At 40.0% G+C, this 27,287-nt stretch overlaps 1 protein-coding gene across 6 annotated transcripts in view; it reads left to right on the top strand.

The window, feature by feature from the left end:
• Positions 1 to 20,076, top strand: part of pde4ba (phosphodiesterase 4B, cAMP-specific a) — a 111,523-nt gene extending 91,447 nt beyond the window's left edge. For 5 of the 6 annotated variants that reach the window (XM_056413830.1, XM_056413829.1, XM_056413831.1 and 2 more), the window contains 8 exons: positions 2,645 to 2,738; positions 8,830 to 9,110; positions 10,102 to 10,266; positions 12,727 to 12,826; positions 13,133 to 13,287; positions 13,942 to 14,064; positions 15,472 to 15,654; positions 16,061 to 20,076. In XM_056413830.1, the coding sequence (XP_056269805.1) occupies positions 2,645 to 2,738; positions 8,830 to 9,110; positions 10,102 to 10,266; positions 12,727 to 12,826; positions 13,133 to 13,287; positions 13,942 to 14,064; positions 15,472 to 15,654; positions 16,061 to 16,513 (1,554 nt within the window). In that variant the 3' untranslated portion in view covers positions 16,514 to 20,076. Of the gene's footprint in view, positions 1 to 1,386; positions 1,843 to 2,644; positions 2,739 to 8,829; positions 9,111 to 10,101; positions 10,267 to 12,726; positions 12,827 to 13,132; positions 13,288 to 13,941; positions 14,065 to 15,471; positions 15,655 to 16,060 lie in introns of those variants that run through there. The other variant, XM_056413834.1, reaches the window with a different exon arrangement.
• The last annotated feature ends 7,211 nt before the right edge of the window (positions 20,077 to 27,287 follow it).

The raw sequence follows: 27,287 nt of genomic DNA, 5'->3' as shown, positions 1-27,287 counted from the left end.
CTCCTTCTCCTCTCCTTTCCTCTCCTTCTCCTCTCCTTCTCCCCTCCTTCTCCTCTCCTTCTCCTCTCCTTCTCCTCTCCTTCTCCTCTCCTTCTCCTCTCCTTCTCCTCTCCTTCTCCTCTCCTTCTCCTCTCCTTCTCCCCTCCTTCTCCTCTCCTTCTCCTCTCCTTCTCCTTCTCCTCTCCTTCTCCTCTCCTTTCCTCTCCTTCTCCTCTCCTTCTCCTCTCCTTCTCCTCTCCTTCTCCTCTCCTTCTCCCCTCCTTCTCCTCTCCTTCTCCCCTCCTTCTCCTCTCCTTCTCCCCTCCTTCTCCTCTCCTTCTCCTCTCATTCTCCTCTCCTTCTCCCCTCCTTCTCCCCTCCTTCTCCTCTCCTTCTCCCCTCCTTCTCCTCTCCTTCTCCCCTCCTTTCCCCTCCCTTCTCCCCTCCTTCTCCCTCCTTCTCCTCTCCTTCTCCTCTCCTTCTCCCCTCCTTCTCCTCTCCTTCTCCCCTCCTTTCTCCTCTCCTTCTCCTCTCATTCTCCCCTCCTTTCTCCTCTCCTTTCCTCTCCTTCTCCCCTCCTTCTCCTCTCCTTCTCCCCTCCTTTCTCCTCTCCTTCTCCTCTCCTTCTCCCCTCCTTTCTCCTCTCCTTCTCCTCTCATTCTCCCCTCCTTTCTCCTCTCCTTCTCCTCTCCTTCTCCTCTCATTCTCCTCTCCTTCTCCCCTCCTTTCTCCTCTCCTTCTCCTCTCATTCTCCTCTCATTCTCCCCTCCTTTCTCCTCTCCTTTCCTCTCCTTCTCCCCTCCTTCTCCTCTCCTTCTCCCCTCCTTTCTCCTCTCCTTCTCCCCTCCTTTCTCCTCTCCTTTCCTCTCCTTCTCCCCTCCTTCTCCCCTCCTTTCTCCTCTTATTCTCCTCTCCTTCTCCACTCATTCTCCTCTCCTTCTCCCCTCCTTTCTCCTCTCCTTCTCCTCTCATTCTCCTCTCATTCTCCCCTCCTTTCTCCTCTCCTTCTCCCCTCCTTTCTCCTCTTATTCTCCTCTCCTTCTCCCCTCCTTCTCCTCTCATTCTCCCCTCCTTTCTCCTCTCATTCTCCCCTCCTTTCTCCTCTCCTTCTCCCCTCCTTCTCCCCACTTTCTGTCAAATCATGTGTTCTGAATCGAGTTGTGTTGCTGGGGCCGGCAGACTACGGCAGAGGGAATGGAGAGACGGAGGAGGGAGGGAACCACAAAGAGACAAAGAGAGAGAGAGAGAGTAGGCGGGGGGGAGAGAGCGCCACAGCAAATCCAGTGGAGGACCCCCCCTCCCTCCAGTCAGATGAACATCGACGCATCACTCCCTCCTCCTCCTCCTCCTCCTCCTCCTCCTCTTCCTCCTCCATCTCCATCGTTGTCATATTCTCCTCCCTCCCTCCGTCCCTCTCTCCTCTATAATTCACCAGCGCACCGAGAGCTCACGGCTCCACCACCGAGCGCGTGCCGGATCTCCTCCTCCTCCTCCTCCACCTCCTCCACCTTCTCCTCTATCCATCTCTCCGTTCATCCACCCTCCCGTCCAGCATGGAGACTCCGAGCTGCTCCCGCTCTGCAGCCGAGAGGGAGAGCGAGCCGTCGCCGCGCTGCTGCTCTCTCAGCCGCTGAGAGGAGAGTCACAAAGCAGAGAAGAAGAAGAAGAAGAACAAGAGGAAGAAGAAGAGGAAGAAGAAGAAGGGATCTTTTATCCTCTTTTTTTTTGCCGCTGAAAGAACCCCTTATCGGATAACTCCCCCCTCATTGGATTACAGTTCTGGCTTTGTGTAGGAACGAGAAAACGGGGTCCAAAATGCCTGAAGCCAATTACCTGCTGTCGGTGTCTTGGGGTTACATTAAGGTGTGTGGCGCTCTGAGCTGTGTTGCTGTTGCATTGTGGGTCCCAGAAGAAATGATGCATTTTAAATGAAGGATTTTGCATTTTCAGATCACACCGTGCACCAAAAAGTTATTTCCATGGCAACGAGGCTGGTCTGATAGAGGATGGTGTTTGTGTGGCTCCGGCTCCATCTTGAGCCCTCTGCAGAGCTCTGTTTGTCTGTCTCTGTGTGTGTGTGTGTGTGTGTGTGTGTGTGTGTGTGTGTGTGTGTGTGTGTGTGTGTGTGTGTGTGTGTGTGTGCGCACACACTCATGCATCAGTCTACTGCGGCGCCCGGGTCTCCCTGTGCTGTTAAACGCATCATAGAACTATTTCATCTCTTTTTAAAAATGGTTCATAATGATCGGAAAACTTCGGGGAAATCATGACGTGCTGTTCCAGAGATGAACTATAGGGGGCGCTGTGCACATTTTCCTGTTGACATCGTGGAGATCGTTGCACATTGACGCAAAATAAGCCCAAAAATATGTGATGCAGAGTCATATAACTGTAAAAGTGGTTGCCGGGGGGGTGAATTGAGGGGTTATTAATTGGTGATAAATAATAATCCAGCATAATAATAATGTCCAGCCCTGGATTTCACGCTGTTATTACATAATATTCTGTAGCTGGTGGTGTTAAATCTGAATTTCCCATATAATCTTGAACCATAATCTTCTTCCTGAGATTTTCCCTCAGTGGAAACTGACGACATGTTTTTCTCTCTCTCCCCCCTCCTCCTCCTCCTCCTCTTCTTCCTCCTCCTCCTCTTCCTCTCTTGCAGTTCAAGAGAATGTTGAATCGGGAGTTGACGCACCTGTCGGAGATGAGCCGCTCTGGGAATCAGGTTTCTGAATTCATCTCCAACACCTTCCTGGGTAAATAAATACAAGTACTCAGAAATCACACTGATGGATCCACCATTTTTTAATAATCCACTTCAAGAATGCAATTAAATTCGACAAAAATACAAATACACATCATATTTCATCTGACAGATCCCCACTTTTGTGTTTTTTTTTACTGCAATGGAGGCTGAGAGCTCCTGGTGCCGCTGTGCAAGTTGCTCCTGCAGCTTCTCTGTGGGGGCGTCACATAAAACACTGCGCCATGAAGCTCTGTGCAGACGTGTGTGTGGCGTCGGGCTTCACGCGGCCGGGCGGAGGGAAGTCAGACGTGAATATTTATTATAAGAAGTGAGAGAGAAACGGCTGTTAAGGTGGGAAAAAAAAGAACAGAATAAAGGGTGGTGTTGGACTGACGTGGGAGCTTGTTAGCCAATCAGAGTCAGTGGATTGGAACGACGCTGTCAGGTTGGTCTGAGATGGTAATATATATATATATATATATATTTATATATATATTGTATCTGTATACACCACCGTTCAAACATTTTGGGTCACTTAGAAAAGTTCCTTATTTTTCAAAGCACTGTTTTTTTCAATGAAGACGACATTAAATGAATCATAAATACACTCTCTACATCAGGGGTGTCAAACTCATTTTCACCGAGGGCCACATCAGCATCATGGCCGCCCTCTTAAAGGGCCAGTTACCGAAACGCTGTATAAACTACTCCCGGACATATCGTTGAATAACTCTCTTTGCATTTGATTATTGTTTATTTGAGTGTAGAAATAATGTACATAAGAGCATTTCTCTCATATTATAACATAAATTCATTTAATTTGAAACCTTCAAAATAAAAGCACAGGATATTTTTCTTAAATTCCTGTAAGAAAATGTGATCACATGTCTTTTCAAGACGTCAGGGGCCACATAAAAAACGTGGCGGGCCGAGTTTGGCCCGCGGGCCTCGTGTTTGACACCTGTGCTCTACATAGTTAATGTGTACATGACTATTCTCTGGTGTTTAATGAAGTCTCTACAGAGGTGTGTAGAGGCCCATCTCCAGTGTTCTAATGGTACATCGTGTTATCGCCTTAGAAGACTAGCGGAGGGGTAGAAAACCCTTGAGAACCCTTTTTAAGTGAGCGCAGCTGAAAACAGTTATGCTGGTGAGAGAAGCTATACAACTGGCCTTCATTGAGCCACAAGAAGAACATTAATATTTACAATAAAAATCCTTATTTATAACCTTGTCAACGTCTTGACGATATTTTATATTAATTTTATATTCATTTGATAAATAAAATTGTGAGTTTTCATGGAAAACACAAAATTCTCTGGATGACCCCAAACTTTTGAACGGTAGTGTATATTTATATTTGAGTTAAGACATTGCTTCTTCTATTTTTTAAATATTTCATGACTCTGATACCAAACCTCGTGTTTCAGTCACTGTTGAGGGGGAATTATGTAAAACAACCAATTTCTACAAATGTGTTAAAAGTGATGGATTTTGATTAGATGTGATATTTACATATAAACTTGACAATATCTAGATGCACAACGTTTATAGGCAGGGGAATGAGTTTAAATAAATATATAAGAGGATACAAGGAGGCAGACGGGATGTTAGAGAGAGAGAGGAGGGTGGAGGTGTAGACTGAGGAACCCCCATTTGAGCTTGACACATGTAGTGGTCATCCCACCTCCATCACCTCGTTGTTCCTCCATCGCTGCCCCAAGAGCCCAGGTAGAGATGAAAGTACCGCTTTGATATAAATTGGGGATTACCCTGCTGGCGGCTTAAGGAACTGACACGTGGGTTAATGAAAAGTGTGAGGGCGGCGCAGCCGGCCTCAACTGACGTGACGCTTTAATCCCTCCATCTATAAAGATTAGGATAAAAAACACTAAATTCTCTCGCCATATGCTGGTTCTGCAGAGGTCGTAGTAGATCCAGATTATTCTTGCGGACTCTCTATTGTTTTCTTGACCATAGTGATCATAGAGCCGGCACACGGAACCATGGAGGTGCCATCTGGAACCGAAAATGGTTGCCATAGAAGAACCATATCTGGTTTCCACGAAGAACCTTTCAAACCAGGGTTCTTTAAAGAACCATTTCCTTAAAGAGTTCTTCAAAGAACCTATAAAGGTGTCTCAAAGAACCTTAAAAAAGGGTTCTTTAAAGCACCATTTCTGGTTCCATTTGGAACCTTTCAAACCAGGGTTCTTTAAAGAACCATTTCCTTAAAGAGTTCTTCAAAGAACCTATAAAGGTGTCTCAAAGAACCTTAAAAAATGGTTCTTTAAGGCACCATTTCTGGTTCCTCAAAGAACCTTTCAAACCAGGGTTCTTTAAAGAACCATGTCCTTAAAGAGTTCTTCAAAGAACCTATAAAGGTGTCTCAAAGAACCTTAAAAAATGGTTCTTTAAAGCACCATTTCTGGTTCCATTTGGAACCTTTCAAACCAGGGTTCTTTAAAGAACCATTTCCTTAAAGAGTTCTTCAAAGAACCTATAAAGGTGTCTCAAAGAACCTTAAAAAATGGTTCTTTAAGGCACCATTTCTGGTTCTTCAAAGAACCTATAAAGGTGTCTCAAACGAAATAAAGGTTCTCCAGTAGCTGATGGTTCTTCGTAGAACCACAAAGCCTTTTAAAGGACCATTTAAGAACCATTATTTTTCTGTGTGTGTATAGTTGCCTATAGATAAATAAAGATCCCAGAGTTCCTCTGAGGGGGATTTTCAGGACTGTTGGCCGTGTGCCCCCCCCCCCCCCCCCTCCATCACAGCTGTCCCAGCTGCATAAATCTGTCATAATTCCCCTTTGATCGGCCAGCAGCAGCAACAGGGGGGGGGGATTGTCCCAAAAAGCCCCTTTTTCTGCACTAGTGCACCTGTGTTCTTCACAGTAGAGCGTGTGGAGGAGGAAGGAGAAGAAATAGAAGTGAACGTAGGAGGTGACGGAGGAGAGGAAAGAGAAGAGAGAACAAAACAACATGTTTTACACTTCAGACGATTCAGTTGTTATGTTGCTGTAAGAAAATGATTGTATGATGAAATGATTTGGGGGAATATGGATATCAGGATTGTGTTAACTGTGCTAAAAAACACATTTACAGTATATTTGCACTTAATTATATAGCAATTGATGAAAAATGAACATGTAGAATATAAATATATATATTTATATTAAATATAAATATATATATATTAAATATAAATATATATATTGAAAAATATATTTAGATATAATATACATATATATATATATCATATAAATATATATCTATATTTGTATATAATATAAATATGTATGTATAATATGAATATAGTTATTTATATATAATATAAATATATATATATTTATAATATACATATATATATGTTTATATAATATACATATATATATTTATATTAGGGCTGTCAGCGTTAACGCGTTAATCTATGTGATTAATTTGGCCGCGTTAACGCACTAAAATATTTTAACGCAATTAACGCAATTTTGTTTACTTCCGGTGTTCGTTGAAGTTTTTACACTCAAACCGAGTGTCAAACCGCGGCAGTACGGTTTAACACTTTCCGTTTTTAAAACAATTATTTCTCCGCGAAAATAAGGATCATAAATGAGTTTAACTCGTGGATGAATCAGTCGGGTTTCCTCCTCCGCTCCTTCCTCCCGTCTCCCCCTCTGATACACAGAGGAACGGAGGGGCGACGTGTCGGGGGACGCGGCGCGGAAAGAACTCGTCACACGAAACCTTCACCGTGATTGGTCAATCCGTTTGTCTGTCAACATTTTGGGAAAAGAACAACCAATGAACACTCAGTAAATCACAAAGGACCTCCCACCTCACAGGAAAGGCTCTAGAGCAGAGAACACGGCGCGAGGACAATGAGCCTCAATATAGAGCTGAGATTGTTCTGGAATGTTTGATGTATAACACGTGGGGGTGTGTCACATGCAAAAGACTTTAAACGGTGAATTTAATTTATTTTGTAAAATGTATAAAATGAGCCCAGCCTCCAGAGGGTGAACGTGACATATTTGAATGTCAGTCAGTTACCAAGGCCACTGGTTCTGCTGTTCAATGTTAAAGATGACAGGACCAATGGGGTCTCAATATACTTCTTTTTTTTTACTAATCTGATGTTTCACTGAAGAAACAATTTATCATCCACGATATTAAATACCTCGCTGGCACTTCATAGGTAGGAGCCTCTTTGAAAACACAGCTCTGTGGGAAGTTTGGTCTTTAAAAAGAATGAACTTTTAACTTGTAACTTTTAATTGCGATTAATCGCGATTAATTAATTTCAAAATGTGCGATTAATTAGTTAATTTTTTTTAATCGATTGACAGCCCTAATTTATATATATAATATAAATATATATTTATATATAATATAAATAAATATTTATATTATATATATATGTATTGCTTTTTCTCTTGTTTCCCAAGTCTGAGAGCGCTTAATTGTCCGTTATCAATTACCACTGGATGACCACGGAGAGAGAGAGAGAGAGAGAGAGAGAGAGATATTATTTGAATTACAACAGGTAATTGAATCACCCTCCACAGGGGAAGGCTGATGAGTTAGGGCTTGATATATAAGTGTGCAGCTCACATGATTCCACTGTGATTGCAGTGAACACACAGGCCCAGTTCTTATTATTATATTATTATTAAGTAACACGGCTTGTTTACTTTGATAAACTGTTTTTAGACTGTTTTTTAGGGGGTTGGGGGTTCAATCCCCGCCCTTGTCGATGTGTCTTTGAGCAAGACACTTAACCCTGAACTGCTCCCCGTAGGGTCCATTAATGTAACATTTAAAGTGTCTTTGAGTACCTTAAAAGTGCTCTATGAATTAAATGGATTATTATGAATATTACATGAAGGCGTCGCAGGTTTTATGTGTGTTGTCTTCTTATTCTCTTTATTTGTGAGCGCAGCAATGTGTGTGTATGTGTGTGTGTGTCTGATCTGAAAATATAATAAACCACTGTCACGCTAAGTGGATTTGATAAAGTTGTGTAAGATGCTTATTGAACGGCTTATTGAATCTTTATGGAGCTTCCATGTGAGTCTCAGATCTGTCAATGGACCGACCTTTGAGAGGGAAAAGAGTGGGAGATGAAATGTGAGCCTCCTGCTGAGAGACGAGAGGAAAGAGAGTAGAGGGACTGTAGCTGAGAGAGAGAGAGACTGCCCAGGGCAGCATGAATGAACACATGAATGGAGGCCCGGATGATGAACGACTGCATTAATAAATCCCTCAGACGTTTCTCGAGGGTCGTCAGGCAGCCTGTGGATTAAACTATTAGACTAATATGTGATCTTAACGCTGGTTATTTACACAAAATGAGGTATTTTTTCATTGAAATCATCAGGTAGGTTTTGTTATTATGAAATCCTTCACGACACAGGTGTCAAACACGAGGCCCACGGGCCGAATGCGGCCCACCACATCCTTTTATGCGGCCCCTGATGGCTTGAAAGACACCTGATCACCTTTATATCCTGTGCTTTTATTTTGAAGGTTACACATTTTATGGATTTATGTTATAATATTAGAGACATTTTCTAATGTACAATATCTCTACACTCAAATAAACAAGAATAAAATTATTTAACAATATGTTCGGGAGTAGTTACAATTATACCGTGTTACGGATACACTGGCCCTTTAAGAGGGCGGCCATGATGCTGATGTGGCCCAGAGTCAACAGTTATTAGAAATAACACTCTAATAAGAAAGAAAAAAACACAAAATATAAAAGAAAGCACTGTACAGAAGGTGGTAAAGAGAGAAACGTTCTTGCGAACAATATTTCTACTCTCGAATAAACAATAATCAAATGCAAAGAGAGATATTTAGCAGCATGTCCGGGAGTAGTTCATACAGTCACACCGGCCCTTTAAGAGGCGGCCATGATGCTCACGGTGAAAATGAGTTTGACGCCCCTGCGTACAAGTTTAAAGGTGTGAATTATTAATCGCCTTTAGATGTTCTTTAATCTTCTTCTTGCTCTGAGGGCAAAAGGACATTTTTTTATCCGCTTCTTCCCGACTATGTTGACAATCTTCTTTTCCCCTCCCGCCCTCCTCCAGACAAGCAGAACGATGTGGAGATCCCGTCCCCGACCTCCAAGGCGCGCGAGAAGAAGAAGCAGCAGCAGAAGTTGATGACTCAGATCAGCGGCGTGAGGAAGGTGGCCTACGGGCCCTCGCCCTCCGGCAGCAGCATCTCGCGCTTCGGCGTGACGACGGACCGGGAGGAGCAGCTGTCGGCCGAGCTGCAGGACCTCAACAAGTGGGGCCTGAACATCTTCACCGTGTCCGAGTACTCGCACAGCCGGCCGCTCACCTGCATCATGTACGCCATCTTCCAGGTACGGGAGGACCGCGGAGGAACCGAAAAGGGTTCTTCAGAGGGGATGGCGTGGAAGAACCGTTTCTGGTTCCACAGAGAACCTTTCAAACCGGGGTTCTGTAAAGAACCATTTCCTTAGAGAGTTCTTCAACGAACCTATAAAGGTGTCTCGAAGAACCCTAAAAAAATGGTTCTTTAAGGCACCATTTCGGGTTCCACAAAGAACCTATGAAGGTGTCTTAAAGAACCCTAAAAAATGGTTCTTTGAGGAACCATTTCTGGTTCCACAAAGAACCTTTTAAACCCGGGAACCATTTCCTGAGAGAGTTCTTCAACGAACCTATAAAGGTGTCTCGAAGAACCCTAAAAAAATGGTTCTTTAAGGCACCATTTCGGGTTCCACAAAGAACCTATGAAGGTGTCTTAAAGAACCCTAAAAATGGTTCTTTGAGGAACCATTTCTGGTTCCACCAAGAACCTATCAAGGTGTTTTAAAGAACGTTAACAAAATTGTTCTTTAAGGCACCATTTCTGGTTCCACCAAGAACCTTTCAAACCAGGGTTCTTTAAATAACCATTTCCTTAAATAGTTCTTCAACAAAACTTATAAAGGTGTCTCAAAGAACCTTCAAAACATGGTTCTGTAAGGCACCATTTATGGTTCCATGAAGAACCTTTCAAACCAGGGTTCTTTAAATAACCATTTCCTTAAGTATATGTCAAAGAACCTATAAAGGTGCTTCAAAGAATCCTAATAAATGGTTCTTTAAGGCACCATTTCTGGTTCCGCAAAGAACCTTTCAAACCAGGGTTCTTTAAAGAACCATGTCTTTGAAGAGTTCTTTAAAGAACCTATAATGGCGCCTCAAATGAAACAATGGTTCTCCAGTAGGTGATGGTTCTTTGTAGAACCACAAAGCCTTTTAAAGAACCATTTAAGAACCTTTATGTCCCACGCTTGGTCTGGATCCTGAATGCAGCACAACGTTGTTGTGTTCTCGTGGTTCCAGGAGCGAGAGCTGCTGAAGACGTTCCAGATCCCCGTGGACACCTTGGTGGCCTACATGATGACGCTGGAGGACCACTACCACTCGGACGTGGCGTACCACAACAGCCTGCACGCCGCCGACGTGGCCCAGTCCACGCACATCCTGCTCTCCACGCCGGCCCTGGATGTGAGTTCCCATCAACTCATCTCAGTTTATTCTATACAGCCAAGATCACAACGTATCCTCAGAGGGCTTTACAATCCGTACACACACGACATCCCTGACCTTTGACCTCGCATCGGACCAGGAACAACTCCCAAGGAATAGAAAAGAGATAATATAAAGAGATGCTTTGACGTTGTAATGCTACTACACGACGGCCTGAGGTACTGGAATACTGAGTGGCGGACATTGTTTGACCTCTGACTCGGCACCAACGAGCTCTGACACAACCGCATGTGACACTTCTCCCGGGTTTGAAAAGCTCGACATCCTTCCACTGAGGCCGGGTCCCAAAGATGTCAATGTTCCTTAAATTAACTCGGTTATTTCACTTTTAGTTTCTTTGAACTCGTCTTGTTCTGTGTTTCTTTGTTTGTAACTACGTGTTTCTTTGTTTATAATTTTGTATTTCTTTGTTTATAACTACGTGTTTCTTTGTTTATAACTTTGTGTTTCTTTGTTTGTAACTACTTGTTTATTGTGTATTTTGGTTTGTAACCATGTGTTTCTTGTGTTTATAACTTTGTGTTTCTTGTGTTTCTTTGTTTATAACTTTGTGTTTCTTTGTTTATAACTTTGTGTTTCTTTGTTTGTAACTACGTGTTTCTTTGTTTATAACTTTGTGTTTCTTTGTTTGTAACTACGTCTTTCTTTGTTTATAACTTTATGTTTTTTTGTTTATAACTAGTTGTTTATTGTGTATTTTGGTTTGTAACCATGTGTTTCTTGTGTTTATAACTGTGTTTCTTGTGTTTCTTTGTTTATAACTTTGTGTTTCTTTGTTTATAACTTTGTGTTTCTTTGTTTATAACTTTGTGTTTCTTGTGTTTTTTTTAGGGCTGTGAAACGATTACAATTTCTAATCAGGTTAATCACAGGTTTCTGTGGATTAATCATGATTAATCCCATATATACATTCAGGGTTTTTCCTGGGTCAAAATGGGTCTTCGGTGCTCCCAAATCTTTTTTGGCGCGCTGCGCGCGCGCACCGTCAATTCGTTGAGTGAGTGATCAGCAGCTGGCCGCTCGGTCCATTCGCACACCTCACAGTTGCGTATTGATCAGACAAGAAGACACGCTTATCAACTCCAGTATTTCCCCTCCTATTATAACAGGGGGAAATCTCCACCCGTCACCCTGTAATTTTCATCTACCCCCCCCGTCAACAATTCTCGGCTCGCGCGACAGAGCGATGCGCGCGCCGGCATCGAAGCTCTGCGGCGACCACGATCGACATATTGAGCACCCCTGCATTAAAACATTAAAGAGCCGAGAGTTTTTTTTTCAGCGTGAGAAATACGATGTGTGGCGGGAGTGCGTGAGTTAAGACCGAAATGCATGAGTTTCACGCTCAATGCGTGACACTTGAGAGCGCGCATCGGAGCTCTGCCGCGTGAGCCGAGAGAAGAGTTGTTGACGGGGGGGGGGGGGGGTGCAAGTGACTTTTTTTGTCCCGATGTGCTATAGAGAACATGTCAGGCGGGCCAATCTCTTTAATGTCATGCGATCTACCAACACTACGCCGCGATCGACGTGTTGAGACCCTGATCTACAGGAAGTAAAAGTCGTAACATTACATTACCGATGAACAGACCGTCTGCATGAGAGCGGACAGAGTTCAGATTGAAGAGGTGTATTGGAAGCTCATTTTGCAAGTGACTTTTTTTCGCCCCGATGTGCGCGCACACGCCGGCATCCGAGCTCTGCGGCGCGCGAGACGGAGATCGGAGTCGTGTTAACGCGACACTAGAGACAGAATGACATGCTGCTGGAGAGACGACCAACAACAGACGGATTGGAAGCTCATTCTGCGCATGCGTTAAATGCGTTAAAAATAAATAACTAGTTAAACCTGTAATTTAATTAACTGAGTTAACGCGTTATTTTTCACAGCACTAGTTTTTTTATTTGTAACTATGCTTTTCTTGTGTTTTTTTGTTTATAACTACGTGTTTCTTGTGTTTCTTTGTTTATAACATTGTGTTTTTTTGTTTGTAACTACGTGTTTCATATGTTTCTGCCTGTCTTGTCCAGGTCACCCTCAGAAACTGGTTGCTTAAAGGTTTAAATAAATAAATAAAATGTAATCATCCTCCCCCCCCCCCCCCCCGACCCTCCTTAAACTGAGAACTTCCCCTCTTCAACACTTTATTTGCCTCCCGGCCTTTATTTGTTAGACTTTCCCAGAATGCATTTCCTCAAAGTTCTCCTCGGGTTGGTGTAGATAAGCCGGTCCGTGTGGGGGAGTGTTACAGGAACAGAACTAGACTAACACTTCTCTGGTAATGTGTGAGCCGGACCGATGACTTTATTTAAGTCACATTAAAGTCTAGTCACTCTCGTACTCTTTCTTTAGACGGTTAGTTTAATATGCATCTGATGCTTTTTCTATCTACTAATTTGGATCAATGTCTCTTTTCTCAGGAGGTCTTCACAGATCTCGAGATCCTAGCGGCCATCTTTGCTGCAGCCATCCACGATGTTGACCATCCTGGAGTATCAAACCAGTTCCTCATCAATACCAGTGGGTTCAAATGCGTTGCCGTATGAATTGGAGCGTTCAACAACCGGTCGTCTAAAATATACAGGACTGTCTCAGAAAATTAGAATATTGTGATAAAGTTCTTTATTTTCTGTAATGCAATTAAAAAAATATTAAATATTAAAATAATAAAAGGCTTGCAATATTTCAGTTGATTTGTAATGAATCCAGAATGCATGACATTTTTGTTTTTTTAATTGCATTACAGAAAATAAAGAACTTTATCACAATATTCTAATTTTCTGAGACAGTCCTGTATATAAAAATGTCTTTTTGATGCCTCTGCAGACTCTGAACTGGCGCTGATGTACAACGACGAGTCGGTGCTGGAGAACCACCACCTGGCCGTGGGCTTCAAGCTGCTGCAGGAGGAGAACTGCGACATCTTCCAGAACATTCCCAAGAAGCAGCGGCAGTCGCTCCGCAAGATGGTCATCGACATGGTGAGAAACTCATTCACGGATTATTTATAAAACTATTGTTGAGGGCTATAAGTGTGATTGAAACGTATGTTTATGGAAGATGTATGTGGATATATATATTATTTTTTATTTTCTTGATTATTTTTCTTTATTTTATTTTAATTTTCTGATTTGTTGTTGTTGTGTATTTTATTCAGTCAATCATTGCAAGACAATCCAATATTATTCTATAAAAACAGACTGAAAAGGTATAGGTAGAAGAAAAACATGCTTATATATTCCTATCCTAAATTATAATCAAATAAATCAGAAAATTAATATTAAATTTAAAAATTAAATGTAAAAAACAATATAATAAATAACAAAGAAAATAAATAAAAATGATATATATGTATATATATATATAACTGTGTATATTATTATTATATTTTTTTTATTTTATATAACATTTCTAATTTATTTGGTTATGATAATTTAGCATAGGAATTTACAGTATAAGCATTTTTTGCTATATATCTCTATATATTTATAGAGATATATCTATATATATATAGCATATCTATATATCACACTTATAACTCTCAAAAATAGTTTTATAAATAATCCTTTTGAAAACTAATTTGAGTGGTAACCTGTCCAAACGGTGCTGATTCCCGTCCTCTCTCGTTTCTTCAGGTTCTGGCCACGGACATGTCCAAGCACATGAGTCTGCTGGCTGACCTGAAGACGATGGTGGAGACCAAGAAGGTGACGAGCTCCGGGGTTCTGCTGCTGGACAACTACACCGACCGGATACAGGTAATCACCTCCGTGAATACAGGTGGAACATAAATATGTAGATTTAATCTGAGCATACTTGAGTCTACTTGAAGCCCTACTAATCATAAGTATACTTTAAAGTGTGTTATTTTGGAACAACTTATTTTGTACTAAGTGTTTAAATATTATTTAAGTACTATTTGAAGTATATTAAGTGTATATATAAGTACTTAAAGTATACTTAGTATAATATAAGTACATGACTGTGTATGTAATAATATGCAAAGTGTGTTAAAAGTAGAATTTTTAAAATACAGGAAATTAGAATTTCTGGATTCATTACAAATCAACTGAAATATTGCAAGCCTTTTTCTGATTTCAGCTTAGAAAACTCAAATATCCTATCTCTAAATATGTATACTAATAGGGTATTAAACAAATCACTTGAATTGTCTAATGAACTCCACCTGCAAGGGTTTCCTGAGCCTTGACAAACACTCAGCTGTTATTTTTTTTTTACTTGGTCTGAGGAAATATTAAAAGAGTTTTCAAGATGTAATATAAAAAAAGGCTTGCAATATTTCAGTTGATTTGTAATGAATCCAGAATGCATGACATTTTTGTTTTTTTAATTGCATTACAGAAAATAAAGAACTTTATCACAATATTCTAATTTTCTGAGACAGTCCTGTAGGTGAAAGCATGACTTTAGTATATTTTTTATATATTTGCATAAGTACATTTCTTTGATAGTATATTTTAAATGTACTATTGATATTTTAAGAATATTTTAAACACATTAAATTATGTATCTTGTTCGCCTGATATGCTAAGTATATTTAATTTTAGCAAACTTAAGTATACTTGAAGCCCTACTAATCATAAGTATGCTTGAAGTGTGTTATTTTGGAACAACTTATTTTGTACTTAATATATTTAAGTTGTGATTAAATAGTATGTAAGTACTATTTGAAGTGAAATAAGTATATTTTTTGTGCTAAATTGGAAAAACTCAAAGTATACTTACACAATATGAGTACATGACTGTGTATGTGCTAATATGCATGCCGATAGTTCACTTAAAACACATTTTTCTCATGATACATTTCTTAAAAGTATTTACGTGTGTGAAAAGTAAAAAAATTTTAAATTGGTGAAAGCGTGACTTTATTATACTTTTTATATATTTGGATAGTATATCTGAAATGTACCATTGAGGTTTGAAGTATATTTTAAATACATTTTTCTCCTCTCTAAAAACATAAAACTTATTTTTTTGTGTTTCTAAAAATTTCATTTAACCTTTTATTATTTATTATCCAATTCTCCATTTTCACCTAAAAAAAAACACGAAATAAATGTCGTGATTTCTTGTATAATCCCAAATGTAAAATGATAGATGGAAGCATTTTCATAAATTCTCAATTCTGTGCATTATTTGTTCAGGTGTTGCGTAACATGGTGCACTGCGCCGACCTGAGTAACCCCACCAAGTCCCTGGAGCTGTACCGCCAGTGGACCGACCGGATTATGGACGAGTTCTTCCACCAGGGAGACAGAGAGAGGGAGAGGGGGATGGAGATCAGCCCCATGTGTGACAAGCACACGGCGTCGGTGGAGAAGAGCCAGGTAGGCCATAAAGGATATTTAGATCAATTTGGGCGTCATATATACACTACCGGTCAAAAGTTGTGTACATTGTGTTATCGCCTTAGAAGACTAGCGGAGCGGTAGAAAACCCTTGAAAACCCTTTTTATGTGAGCGCAGCTGAAAACAGTTATGCTGGTGAGAGAAGCTATAAAACTGGCCTTTCTTTGAGCCACAAGAAGAACAACATTAATATTTACTATAAGAATCATTATTTATAACCTCCTCAATGTCTTGACTAGATTTTATATTCATTTTGCAATTCATTTGATTTTTTGTTTTCATGCAAAACACCAAATTGAACGTTACTGTATATATACATATATACATATATATGTATATATGTATATATGTATCAATAAGTTAAAATCCATCGCTCCTTTCCAGGTGGGCTTCATCGACTACATCGTGCACCCTCTGTGGGAGACCTGGGCCGACCTGGTCCACCCGGAAGCGCAGGACATCCTGGACACGCTGGAGGACAACAGGAACTGGTACCAGAGCATGATCCCCCAGAGCCCCCCCCCCACCTTCTACGACGAACACAGCGGAGGAGGAAGAGGAAGAGGAGGAGGAGGAGGAGGCACTGGAGGGGGGCAAGGGGGCGGGGACAAGTTTCAGTTCGAGCTCACCTTGGAGGAGGAGGACTTGAACGGAATAGAGAAAGACGGCGAGGAAGACGAGGAGGAGGAAGACTTAGACGAAGAGGAGGAGGAGAATAGTCTCGGAGATTCTCGGTCTCCTCCCCTGGACTATTCGGACGGCCCCCTGGACGAGGGCCTCATGATGGAGCCGGCGATAGAGATCGTGACACACGAGGCGTCGCCCACGGACACCTAAAGGGGCGTGGCCATCGTCGGGCTCACCTGGAGATTTGAAGAAGTTTTTTGGGGCAAAAAGAGGAGAGGGAACCTCCTCTGAGCTGTTTGAATACGCCCACACAGGAGCCAGGGCTCCGCGGGGCGTCTTGCACTCGGGGTGTTTGAAGCCGGACCAGACGGTTTCGGGGCGAGGCGGCTTCAGAGTTTTCTCAGGAAAAATAAAATGACCGCGAACGTTTAGTTTAGTCTTGACGGACAGGCGGAAAGAGACCGAAAGGGGGCGGGACTTGAACTTGAATGATTTTTGGCCAGTTTGGAACATTATTATTTTTTCTTGGACTGGCATTGAAACGGACGTTGACACGACTGAGAGAAGTTTTGTACCTTTTAAGGCTTTTTTTTCTTCTTTTTTATTTTACACAAATATGATATGATATAGAAGTAGCGTAGAATATAAGATCTACTGATGGGGGACACGTTTGTATAGCAAGAGAAAGTGTTTACTTATTTTTTCCTGTACCATTTTGTCAAAGGACTTTCGTGTGCCTTTTTTTACTATTGTCTTTATAATAGTTTTTTTTATTTTTATTGAACACTCTAGTATGTCTGTGAAATGTTTTTTTCTTTTTCTTATTATCTGAAAGATAATTTTTGTTTTGTTGTATGTTTAAAAAGATAAACAGTCTTCCATGTATTGGGCAATAGAGAAATCCAAACAAACATCTGAATAGAGAAACATAAACACACACATCATACGCACATTTTTGCCACCGAGCACAACGTTTTGTGGATTTCAAACGCTTTATGTTCACTTATGGTTCACGCTACATGTTGCTTTATGATCCAGATGTCGGTCAATGATTGTCACACTGAAATACATCGTATATTTTCATGCTCCATCTCTTTTTGCATCCTCTTTTTCATTGTTGTTACGGCCTGTTTTCACACCAAAACTTGACTTTCAATGCAAAATGCTCCACCGTGCATCAGGAATCCTGCACACACGGTCAGATTGTTGCTCCCTCTAAAATGTCAGCGTAAAAATGGGACATTCGATTTGTGCAATTTGTCCAAAAGGTTATTCAAGTTCAAACCCTGATGACCTTCAATCGAGGATCAGATCGAATCAGCAGAAATATGAGCTGCTGCTGCGGTGATCTACGACGAGTCAGAAACCAAGTCTGACAAGGACGACGTGCGCGCCGGTGGTGGATCTATTTTTAGCCCACAGGTCTTAATAATCCTGTTATTTGGAACGGGTCCTGACCCCCGGACCCTGAGGGGTGTAACGCCCCCCCCCCCTCTGCAATCAGGCCCAGACCAGATGATTAAAGGTCCTCTCAGACCCTCATCAGCGCCGCCATTCACATGGTTTACGAACCCCTTGTGGGCTCCATGGACACCCCCCCCCTTCCCCCAACCCCCCCCAAAAAACAATCAGGACGGCTATTTCATCCTCGGTGTAAAAAAATACAAAATAAATCACTCAAGTGCTGCTTCAGCTCGGTGACGTCAATTCAATGCCCCCTCCCCCTCGCGACCGTATTGGGTTTCGAGGACAGTCGGGTTATTAGAATCTGGTGCAACGGCAGACTGTATACGCTTCATAAAAATAGAATCATAATTAGGTGCTCTAGTTTTAAAAATAAACCAAAAATTAGATTGAAATCGTCACCTTTCCACAGCTATTTTATTTATAAATAAATCTCGCCATTTCCATCTTCGGTTCACTGAGATACTCGATGGTACTTCATCTAATTTCACTCCAGCATAAGTGGCAATCGTTTGTATGTAAGTACGGAAGGTTTTGTACGTGTGTGTGTGTGTGTGTGTTTGTGTGTGTGTGTGTGTGTGTTGACTTTGTCATCGAGCCTTACCCCCCCCCCCCCATCACTCCAAAGCCTTTGTCTCTACTGGTTGTCGCTAGGAGCTCAAGTCGGTCCTTTTTGCTGTTTATAACAGTGTGTATTTATTCTATACTTTAAGTTTGTAAATAAGAAATACTGGTTCAGTGTAAAAATCTATTTTAATTTAAATGCACTTGCATTACCTGGAAGTGGTGATGTCTAATGTGTAGAAGGCTCTGGATTGGAGTCTTTTTATATTATTTATATATATATAATATATATATATGTACATATGTACATATATATATACATATATGTATATATTTCTATATATATATGTATATATACATATATGTATATATATAAATATGTATATATATATATATATGAATATATTTAAGGATATAATCGCACAATGTTTTTGAGTGCCCAGCAGAGCAGCAGCTAAAGAGACATGTTGTTGTTGTTGTTGTTGTCACATTATAACCTTGTAACTCCAAAAAATAACATTTTTATTATCACCCAAAAAAATGAAGAACATTATATTAATCAGCTTATTATGCATGAATATTAAACCCCCCCAAAAAATATTTTTCACTTTGGCATCAGAATTATAATAATTATAATATCACACTTTCTTTCTTTTTTTGGGCATTTCTTAAATTTTTTAGTTTCTCTCAATTAAATCTCAGTTTATATTTCTTATAGATAAAAGCTAGAGTTTTACAGAAGACGTGGAGTGTCCTCGAATTTTTGAAGCTACAAGAGTTCCATGTGACAGCAGCAACGTGGCGTCCCCGTCGCGGCGTAAAGGACGTAAAGACGGGATAGATCTGACATGTGAGACACGCTAGAAGATTATCAACGATCAGCATCAAAGGACACAGAGGCTCGTCACGAGCTACACACACATATAAGGGTTCTCAAATGGTTCCTTAAAAGGCTTTGTGGTTCTACGAAGAACCATCCCCTGCTGAAGAACCTTTCTTTCCTTTGAGGCACCTTTATAGGTTCTTTGAAGAACTCTTTAAGGACATGGTTCTTTAGAGAACCCTGGTTTAAAGGTTCTTTGTGGAACGAAAAATGGTGCCTTAAAGAACCATTTTGTTAAGGTTCTTTAAGACACCTTTATAGGTTCTTTGAAGAACTCTTTAAGGAAATGGTTCTTTAAAGAACCCTGGTTTGAAAGGTTCTTTGTGGAACCAGAAATGGTTCTTCTGAGGCATCGCTCTGAAGAACCATTTGGGGTTCCCGGTGGCCCCTTCATGGTTCCGTGTGTAAGCTTCAGGTTCAGGTTTGAAGGACACATATCACTCCTTTTACACGATTAATGCACTTCCTGTAGAAGTAGGCGACACGGGGTGTAGCGGCAGCATGCTACGACACGCCCGGCACAGACGTGAAGTTAACGAAAACATGATCTGTAAACTGATGTGTGAACTCTCTCCGACCGAAACTTGTTAGCACTTGTTTTTGAAATTCAAATTAGTCAGTATTAACATTGTTCATCTATGTCGGAGCTTTATTTGGTCCTAGTTGTGTCCAAATGGTTTGCCAGATTTAGCACTATCTGCATGAGAGGTTGTTTTTTTATCGTCAATAATATGTTTAAAGTCTGCCAGTTGGCGGGTTATTAAATGTTTTAACACAATGTACGGTATTATATTGTATATTGTGTACGAAAATGAATCTGAAATACTTTTTCTATTAAGTGATTAAAAGCAAAGCATGAATATATTGTTTCTTGTTTATTTTTCTACCTCCTATCCCTGATGCAAATTATTTGATTTACGGCAGGGTTACCATAGCGATGACCTATTATTACTATAACCTAGTACCCACGATACATTCGGTCACAATCATGCTTCCTGAATGTTTCTAATGTTTCATGACGCGGTGTCTGAATATGAAACTATTGTAGACTGAGCACCTCGTGGCCTCTAGAGCAGTGGTTCTCAAACTGGGGTACTTATACCCCTGGTGGTACATGTAGGCACTCCAGGTACGTGAGATTTTTCTAAATATTTTTTAAATCAGTATCCATTAAAAAATCCTTTAAAAATGGTAGTTATTTAATAAATATTCAATTTTTTATGGATACTAAAAAAAAATTATCCATTACAAAAATCATTTAAAAATGGTAGTTATATAATAAATATTCAATTAAATATAAATCAAATAAATGTAATTTGTTATATTCTATTCTAAATCAGACACTGATGGCCCAGCGCAATTTTCTTAGGGTTGAATTTTTTTTCTAAATTGTATCTTTTACATGTGAATGAATGAGAGATGGAAAGAAAAGAGAAAGAGGGAGAGCGTAGCCTTTATGAATCTCAACAAATCAATTTATACTTCTAAAAACAAGTCAAAAAATATGTATTTTTTTACCTCTTTCCAATACAATTTCCCTCCCAAATATGTTGTAGGGTATAACGATCAACCGTATAGTTACGCAACCGCTCATTCTTGTACATTCCTGACGTCAGAGGAAAGTTCTTCGAATGGAAAATCACGATACCAATTACACGTTATCTACTCTTATAAATACACATGTATGCACATTTAAAGTGTGATAATCTGACAAGAGGAGAAAGAGGACATAGAGGCAGAGGAGGAGTGCAGCTGATGTAACTCCTTAAGGCTGAATAGACCGAAGCCTCGTTGAGACGTCAGGTAATTAAAATATAAGGCTTCATTGTTGTTTCACAATGGCGCAGTGACAAAGCTATACCAAGAACTGGGCTGGTACTTTCAGCTGAAACAAGAAGCGAAACTTTTTTCTTCCTCTTATCATCTCAAGACAAAGAAGACACTTTGCACGTCAACTTTTTAATGCAATATTAAAATCTTCAATCTGCTTAAAATCACAGTTGGGGGATGTTACAAAGATGATTTTTCTCAACACTATAGAGCACAGGTGTCAAACACAAGGCCCGCGGGCCGAATGCGGCCCACCACATCATTTTGTGCGGCCCCTGACGGCTTGAAAGATGATATATCTTATATATCCTGTGCTTTTATTTTGAAGGCTTCAAATAAAATGGATTTGTGTTATAATATTAGAGAAATGTTCTTGCGTACAATATTTCTACTCTCGAATAAACAATAATCAAATGCAAAGAGAGTTATTTCACAAAATGTTCGGGAGTAGTTTATACAGCGCTTCAGTTGCGCCGGCCCTTTAAGAGGCGGCCATGACACTGATGTGGCCCGTGGTAAAGATGAGTTTGATGCCCCTGCTATAGAGAGTATAGACGCACACCGCTGTGTGAGCTGGTTGCAATAAAAACAATATTATGAAAATGTCATTACATAACGGTTTATAAATCAATTAAACTGGCATTTTAAAGTGACCCGTATAACTAATTTTCCCCGTGGGCCACATCAGCATCATGGCCGCCCTCAAGGGGTTATAACTGAAACAAATAAACATATAAACTATAAACTACTCCCCAACATAGTATTAAATAACTCTCTTTACATGTGATTAGTGTTTATTTGAGTGTAGAAATATTGTACATAAGAAAATTTCTCTCATATTATAACAGAAATCCATTTAATTTGAAACCTTCAAAATAAAAGCATAGGATATTTGTTTTCCTTTAAAAAAAAATTTGATCAAATGTCTTTCAAGTCATCAGGGGCCACATAAAATCACGTGGCGGGCCGAATTCGGCCCGTGGGCCTTGCGTTTGACACCTGTGTGAATGACAGGTCACAAGGATATAAAAGCCTGGTCGTAAAAACACAATATATGTAAGCAAATGTATAATATACCAGGTACACATACAGTAACATCTTTGATGTTATAAATAAATAACAATGTCCTGCATCCACCTCCATAAACAATAATGGAACGCACTGTTGTGTGTGTGCAGGAATTCACAGCTTGGACTCAATTTATAGCTCGACATCTCTAAATTAAGAGATAACACACACGGCCGACATTTAATCTTCTGTATCCAATTGTGTCCTGACTTCATGTCTCACATCTTTCATTTCTTACGGGGCCACAAAGGGTTAATTATCATCTCTCATTTGATGTAAGTTACGCGGCTCCGGCTTTTGCGTCATCGTGGTTTTTATAGCCGACTGCAGGGCCGGCAGCTGGGTCAAATACTCAGGAGTACGCGGAGCTCGGCAAAAACTTCAATAAGTTAAGTTATTGAGCTGATAAAAGATATTATTGTATTTTTCATAATGAGGGACACGTATAACTGCGGGGGCTTCCAGGTGAAAAGGCAACACGACGGACCCCTCTCGGGTCCCTCGAGGCTGCAGCCGGGAGGTCTCGTGATGGATGCGCCGGGCTATTTATATCCCCTCGGCCAATTAGGGGAGCGATGAAGAGGAGACGGTGACAGCCTGTGTGAAGAAGCTCGGCGAGGCCTCGTCCTTCCTGTGACCGCGCGAGGAGAACAGCTGGAAGAGTGACGGGGAAACAGCCGGAAGCTTCTGGATGTTTCCACAAGAGCAGCGGCGAAAAGAGGAGTAACATGGTATTACTCATGGTATTACTCATGGTAGTACTCATAGTATTACTCATGGTATTACTCATGGTAGTACTTATAGTATTACTCATGGTATTACTCATGGTATTACTCATGGTATTACTCATGGTACTACTCATGGTACTACTCATGGTATTACTCATGGTACTACTCATGGTACTACTCATGGTATTACTCATGGTACTACTCATGGTACTACTCATGGTATTACTCATGGTGTTACTCATGGTATTACTCATGGTATTACTCATAGAATTACTCATGGTATTACTCATGGTACTACTCATAGTACTACTCATGGTATTACTCATGGTACTACTCATGGTACTACTCATGGTATTACTCATGGTACTCATGGTACTACTCATGGTACTACTCATGGTATTACTCATGGTACTACTCATGGTATTACTCATGGTATTACTCATGGTACTCATGGTATTACTCATGGTATTACTCATACTCATGGTATTACTCATGGTACTACTCATGGTAGTACTTATAGTATTACTCATGGTACTACTTATAGTATTACTCATGGTACTACTTATAGTATTACTCATGGTATTACTCATGGTACTACTCATGGTAGTACTTATAGTATTACTCATGGTACTACTCATGGTACTACTCATGGTATTACTCATGGTATTACTTACGGTACTTTCCCGTGATATTACTTGTTATTACTTTTGGTATTTTTATAGTTTGTCGTTCTTGAATAAATGTTATTTCTTGATTCTTGTTGTTCTGAGTTTGTTCTTGTGGTTTAATTCACTTATTGTCAGTCGCTTTGCATAAAAGATAAAAGTGTCTGCTAGTAAAGTTATGTCATGTCATGTAAAATAGAAGTCTAAGTTTACCACATGACCCAGTCTGGTATAGGAGCAGTGTGTATGTGTGTGTGTGTGTTTGAGATGAGAGATCCACAGCCAACCCCTTGTTCCTGAGAGAAACACGCTCTCCCTTTCCTGGAAGAGGTTTGCGTGGTCACCGTGATGCGAGGAAACTGTTGCCCAGTGTGTCCACAACAACACGGTGTCAACACGGGGTTATCGGTTCAACTGCAGCGCGAGTCTTACCAAGTCCAGTTCAGCTTTAAATCAAATCAATCAATCACAGGTTTATGAACCTCATGCAGTCAGAGCAAAGATGGGTAAGTGAAAAGGATGATAGGATTGAGGCCAGATAATACGCCACAATCCCAACGAGGAAAATTCACACATACAAACTCCTAAGTCAAGATGGAGTGCAGCCTTTTCTTATTAGTTGTAATACATTGAAAAGAAAAACATCAACAACATTATTTATGATGTGTTCTTCCTCAAGATGACCCAGGTTCAAACCCTGTAGCTGATCTGTGAATGTGTGTCTCATCGACTATAAATGCTCAGAATTACAGGATATTATAGGATGGCATTACAGTATAACAAGTGAAAGACACACACACACACACACTAGTGTGACATCACGCAAGCTAGCACGCAAGTCAAAGAATTGTTCCCATGTGCCTGCAGACCTCCACAGTTTTTTGGGGATAGGGTGCGTGAGAGCAACAAATGATTTATAAAGTTGAGTTGCGGTGCCAAGAGGGCTCAGCGACACAGCTGTGGAGCCGGCAGAGGGAAAGGAAACAGAGACGACTGTGAAATCCGTCACGCTAAAGAAAAGAAACACACATTCTAGCTTTCTGTAACGTTTTTTTTTTTTTTTACAGAGTAAGAAACGAGAAAAAATATTCTAGGAAAAGAAATATTATAAATATAATATATTACATATATAATAATATATTACAAATATAATAATAATAAATTACAAATATAATAGTATAATATATATATATATTATACATATAATAATTATAAATAAAATAATAATAATTATAAATATAATAATAGTATAATATATATTATACATATAATAATATAATAATAATATATTATAAATATTATAATAATATTTATAGTTATAAATTATTATAAATATAATAATATATATATTATACATATAATAATATAATAACAATAATATATTATAAATATAATAATAGTAGAATAATAACATATATATTATAAATCTAATAATAATAAATTATTATAAATATAATAATAATATAAAAATAGCATAGTAAATATTCTAGAGAAAAAAATTATATCAATCGAGATGATAACTCGCTGTCCTTCATGTCTGTTCACGTCACTGAATCAGAGAAAGAGTTTTGATTGTTCTTGTCAATCGACCTGTCCAGGGGCAGGCAGGTCACACTGCTTTTTAAACTTCTTCACTTCTTTCACTGGGTTGAAGTTGATTAAAGTCAGTGCTTTTTATTTAGGTTCAAGAATCTGTGGAAGCAGAAAAGGCGATAGATCACGTGTGCCGCTGGTAATGTCTCTTACTATCAGAAGGACTTCAACACTTTCCATGGGGGTAAATAAATGAGATAAATATTAGGAAAAGAGGAGTGGAACCCATGCAACAGGTGTACCATGATAGATTTAGCAGGTTTTGTGGTGCATGCTAATAGTGTGTCTGCAGATCAGTGTTATTGTCATATAACACCATGACAGTAGAATACACTTTAAAAATACACAATAACTTGACACTTTTAAGCCATTGATGTTTGTGGTTTATGTTTTATTAATTTTGTATATATCGAGTTTTAAATTAGAAATGCCCTGTCATATTGTTTTTATACATGTTTTTACCTGCTGCACTGACTGATGAGTCGCCAAATTAATTTTGTTGTATGTTTTTACATTTTACAATAAACATCCTTATACCTTACCTTACCTTGTACCTGTTTTTCTAGTAGACAGGCAATGAGTTCATGTGTGCAAGTGCATATGTACATGTGCAGACAGAGAGAATATGAGAGAAAGAGAGAGAGAGAGAGAGGTGGGATTGTGACAGTGTGTTTCTCCTCTCACATCTGATCACAGGGATCACCAAGTTGCCGCCGTTGAACAGGTTGCCATGGCAACTGTGCTTGAGATGAATACTGAGAAAACCTCTCCAGACATTTCACTGTGGGATAACTTCATCGTCACATGCAGGGAGCGTCTCGTACAGCACACACAGACAAATAATGGTTCTTAAATGGTTCTTTAAAAGGCTTTGTTGTTCTCCGAAGAACCATCACCGATACTGAAGAAACAGATTATTTCGTTTGACACAATAAAATGTGTTGAGTATAATGGACACGTTAAGTGTTGTCAAATTAACCTTTGGGAACTCCTGTTTATATTTCAGAACTATATGAGACTCAATGGCAAAGTGTCAAAGGTGTATAGCCTAAAATGATGTGGTAACTTATGGTTACACAGAGTATCTGTATTTAGACCATCAGCTCTTTTAATCATAATTGAAACACATCGGGTTATTTTCTATGGAACCGTGTATAAAACATTATATTCATTAAAACGTTTTAATTTAAACGTATTTCATTAAATACTCCTGTAGCAGGCCTGAGGCCGCCACCCGTGGGTTTCCCCCCCCAGCACCAAGGATCCGCCAGACAGCAAGAGGTGTTGTTCAAAGACATGTTTAATTCCGCACACACGACACCGAGCAGACCGCAAATCACGCGCCTCTGCTCACCTCTCCCCCTCCACTCTCGAGTGGGAGCTTTTATAAGGGCGGCCTCGGCTGCTGAGTGATTGCCAATCACCAGCAGCCGAGGCCAAATCAGACACAGCTGCCACAACTCCCAACACTCACTTCGGCTTCGTGGGGATGCGCGTGCGATAGCGATCTAACTGAAAAGTGATGTCACTTCCTGTGTCCATCTTTATCGGCGGAGCGAATCAAGTCGCGCGTTTAGAAAGAGTTTTTTAAATTAAAAGTTACCTTAATTGGTCGGAAGACGGAATATCACTGGCTTCGCCGCCTCCACAGACAGACATTTGAAGAATCAAAACGTTGTCAAACCTCGGTGAGTGTTTTTTAATCTTTAATCTGAAAAAAGCATAGCTAAGCTAATTGCTCACCGTTAGCTAACGTCAGTCAGCTCCGTGACGCAGGTGCGACAGAACGTCTTCAACGTAAACATGACGGTGAGCTACCGACGTTGCGCCAATAGTTATTTTAATGTCTTTCAACTACTGTACACCACTTTGTTTAGTACTTGGACTGGCATGACATAGTGGACAGGTGTCTAAAGTTACCTATCGCTCAAGGTAAGGCAAGGCACGTTGATTTGTATGGTACATTTCAACAAGGCAATTCAAAGTGCTTCACATAAAACCATTAAAACATGACGCAAAAGAAAAAAAGATTACAAAACAATTAAGAACATTAATTAAAACGGTTATAAGGAATACGCTGCAGTAGTGAAGATGAAGAAATGTGTTGATATCCTTGAATCTGGTTCAATTAAAGACTAAAGCATGCAGAAAAGTCTAATTGTAGAGCTAAAACCAAAGCTGTGTTGTGT

This window comes from Pseudoliparis swirei, chromosome 5, assembly GCF_029220125.1.
Source record: "Pseudoliparis swirei isolate HS2019 ecotype Mariana Trench chromosome 5, NWPU_hadal_v1, whole genome shotgun sequence".
In the NCBI taxonomy this organism is placed as follows: domain Eukaryota; kingdom Metazoa; phylum Chordata; class Actinopteri; order Perciformes; family Liparidae; genus Pseudoliparis; species Pseudoliparis swirei.
This window is presented reverse-complemented; position numbering and strand designations above follow the sequence as displayed.